This window comes from Euphorbia lathyris, chromosome 9 (genome assembly GCF_963576675.1).
Source record: "Euphorbia lathyris chromosome 9, ddEupLath1.1, whole genome shotgun sequence".
NCBI lineage: Eukaryota > Viridiplantae > Streptophyta > Magnoliopsida > Malpighiales > Euphorbiaceae > Euphorbia > Euphorbia lathyris.
This window is the reverse complement of record NC_088918.1, coordinates 31,147,280-31,150,138: the sequence shown is the minus strand read 5'-3', so window position 1 is coordinate 31,150,138 and position 2,859 is coordinate 31,147,280. Positions and strand designations below refer to the sequence as shown.

General features: G+C 35.7%; 1 protein-coding gene across 1 annotated transcript; it reads left to right on the top strand.

Annotated features, from left to right (window-relative positions):
- The first annotated feature begins 228 nt into the window (after positions 1 to 228).
- Positions 229 to 2,013, top strand: LOC136206413 (tyrosine decarboxylase 1-like). Its single transcript, XM_065997446.1, has one exon. It carries the CDS (start codon positions 274 to 276, stop codon positions 1,729 to 1,731), a length of 1,458 nt encoding a protein of 485 aa, XP_065853518.1. The 5' UTR covers positions 229 to 273; the 3' UTR covers positions 1,732 to 2,013.
- The last annotated feature ends 846 nt before the right edge of the window (positions 2,014 to 2,859 follow it).

Genomic DNA, 2,859 nt, shown 5'->3' with positions numbered 1-2,859 from the left:
CCGACAGATATAAACAGAACTCCAAGAAATAAGCGTGGAAAAAATGGTCGAAATTGTTCTTCAAATTGTTGTTGAAATAAATTTGATTGACATTGTCATTTTCTGCAAAGAGGGAAAAGAATGTTGAAATAAACGTGCTTGAATTCATCATTTCACTTGTTTTATTTATTTATAAATAAGCTCCATTCTTAAGACTCTATTGTATCATCTTCTTAATTGGAACTCTATTGTATCATCTTTGCTGAATAGTATCTTTCTTTTCTTCCTGAAATAATGGGTAGCCTCTCTACAACTACAAACTCCTTCATCCCCTTAGACCCTAACACCTTGTGTGATGAATCCAAATTGGTTATTGATTTCATTGCTGACTATTATAACAACATTGAAAATTATCCAGTTCAAAGCCAAGTTCAACCTGGATATCTCTCTTCTAAAATCCCTTTATCTGCACCATATCTTCCTGAGTCAATTGAACATATCCTCAAAGATGTCAGTGATTCTATAATTCCAGGCCTCACTCACTGGCAGAGCCCTAACTTTTTTGGCTACTTTCCAGCAAGTGCTAGCAATGCTGGTTTTCTCGGAGAGATGCTTTGTTCAGGCCTCAATGTTGTTGGATTCAACTGGATTTCATCTCCAGCAGCAACCGAGCTCGAATCACGTCTCATGGATTGGATGGCAGATTTGTTAAAGCTTCCGTCTTCGTTTTTATTTTCCGGAAATGGAGGTGGTGTCCTCCATGGAACTACATGTGAGGCTGTAGTCTGTACTCTTGCTGCAGCTAGAGACAGGGCTTTACAAATGTTCGGATGGGATCATATCACTAAATTGGTAGTTTACACTTCTGATCAAACACATTCTACCATTCATAAGGGAGCTAAATTAGTAGGCATTCCATCCTGCAACATTCGTGCACTTTCTACTTCGGTTTCTAATGGATTTTCCTTGTCTCCGCAAACACTGGAGGAAGCAATTGAAAAAGATATGGCCTCAGGATTCCTGCCTTTATATCTCTGCGGAACTATTGGAACTACTGCTTGTGGAGCAGTCGATCCGATTAAAGAATTGGGGAAAATCGCTAACAAGCACAACATATGGTTCCACATTGATGCAGCTTATGCAGGAAATGCTTGCATATGTCCTGAATTCAGGCATTATTTGGATGGAGTTGAATTTGCAGATTCTATAAGCATGAATCTACATAAATGGTTCCTTACTAACTTGACTTGTTGTTGTCTCTGGATTAAGCAACCTCGTTTGTTGATTGAATCATTATCGACTAGCCCTGAATACCTGAGGAATTCTGCAACCGAATCAAATAAAGTCATAGATTACAAAGATTGGCAACTTTCACTGAGCAGACGATTCCTTGCTTTAAAGGTATGGGTTGTGATACGTAGACATGGAGTGGTGAACCTCATGCACCATATACGCAGCGATGTGATGTTGGCTAAGCGATTAGAATCATTGGTGAAGAATGACAAGAGGTTTGAGATTGTGGTGCCAAGAAAGTTTGCCTTGGTTTGCTTCAGGTTGAAACTCAAAACTAATGATTTGAACCGGGAATTATTGGCAGAACTAAATAAGAGCGGACGAGCTTTCGTGACTCATGGAATGGTGGAAGGAATGTATTTCATACGCTGCTGTATCGGATCAACCTTGACTGAGGAGAAGCATGTGGATGAATTGTGGAATCTCATTCAAGAAAAGACGGATATGCTCACTTATTAATTGTTTTTTTCCGTCAGATCTACATCTATTAGCTATACTTCTTTCATGTTTACTGTTTTCATTCTTAGATAGAGCGGAAAAGGTTCGTCTTGTCAGTAGATCCATACATATATGTCGTTGTATGCAAATAAAGGATTTAGATGAATATGGGAAAGAGTCTAAATGATGAAGAATGAATATCGTTTTTTCAATTTAGGAGAATGATATAGTTTATGTATTTGTTATTTTATTTGTAACTTCTATGTTTTTTTCTTGGTCTTTGTAATCTTTTTTTTTTCTATATGGGTGCGGAGTTTTTTCCTTCTAATTTACTTATTGTATGTATTGTTTCTTCTAAAAAATGATTGTAATATTTTCATAAAAAATTGATTGTAATATTTTTAACATTTTCAGAGTACTATGCCTATATATATAACCTCAATATATAGTCAATTTAACTCTAAAATAAATTTTAACTTGGATGTGAGTCAAAATTATGATTATAATGTTACTTATAGGCTTATAGCTAAAATTATTAGCTAGGAGAATAAATTCAAAGCTAAATTATATTAATAGCCATGGATTTAGTATATTTTTGTAGCTATTAGTTATTTTTTACATGGACATTTATATTTCATAGAAATATAATATTTTAACTATAACAAATATATTGTAACTAATTTACAAACCTCAAGTGCTACATGTAGATACCCATTTTTTAGGATTAATTATGGTAAATTTTATAATTATTACATAATCAGGGTTGTGATACGTAGACATGGAGTGGTGAACCTCATGCACCATATACGCAGCGATGTGATGTTGGCTAAGCGATTAGAATCATTGGTGAAGAATGACAAGAGGTTTGAGATTGTGGTGCCGAGAAAGTTTGCCTTGGTTTGCTTCAGGTTGAAGCCCAAAACTGATGATTTGAACCGGCAATTATTGGCAGCGGTAAACAAGAGCGGACGGGCTTTCGTGACCCATGGAGTGGTGGGAGGAACATATTTTATACGCTGCTGCGTCGGATCTACATTGACTGAGGAGAAACATGTAGATGAACTGTGGAATCTCATTCAAGAAAAGGTCGACATGCTTACTTATTAATTACTGTAATATTTCTAACATTATAAATTCAATATATAGTCA

Excerpts from the sequence above, each read along its gene's own strand:
- LOC136206413 (XM_065997446.1), top strand. The coding sequence starts at position 274 with ATGGGTAGCCTCTCTACAACTACAAACTCCTTCATCCCCTTAGACCCT.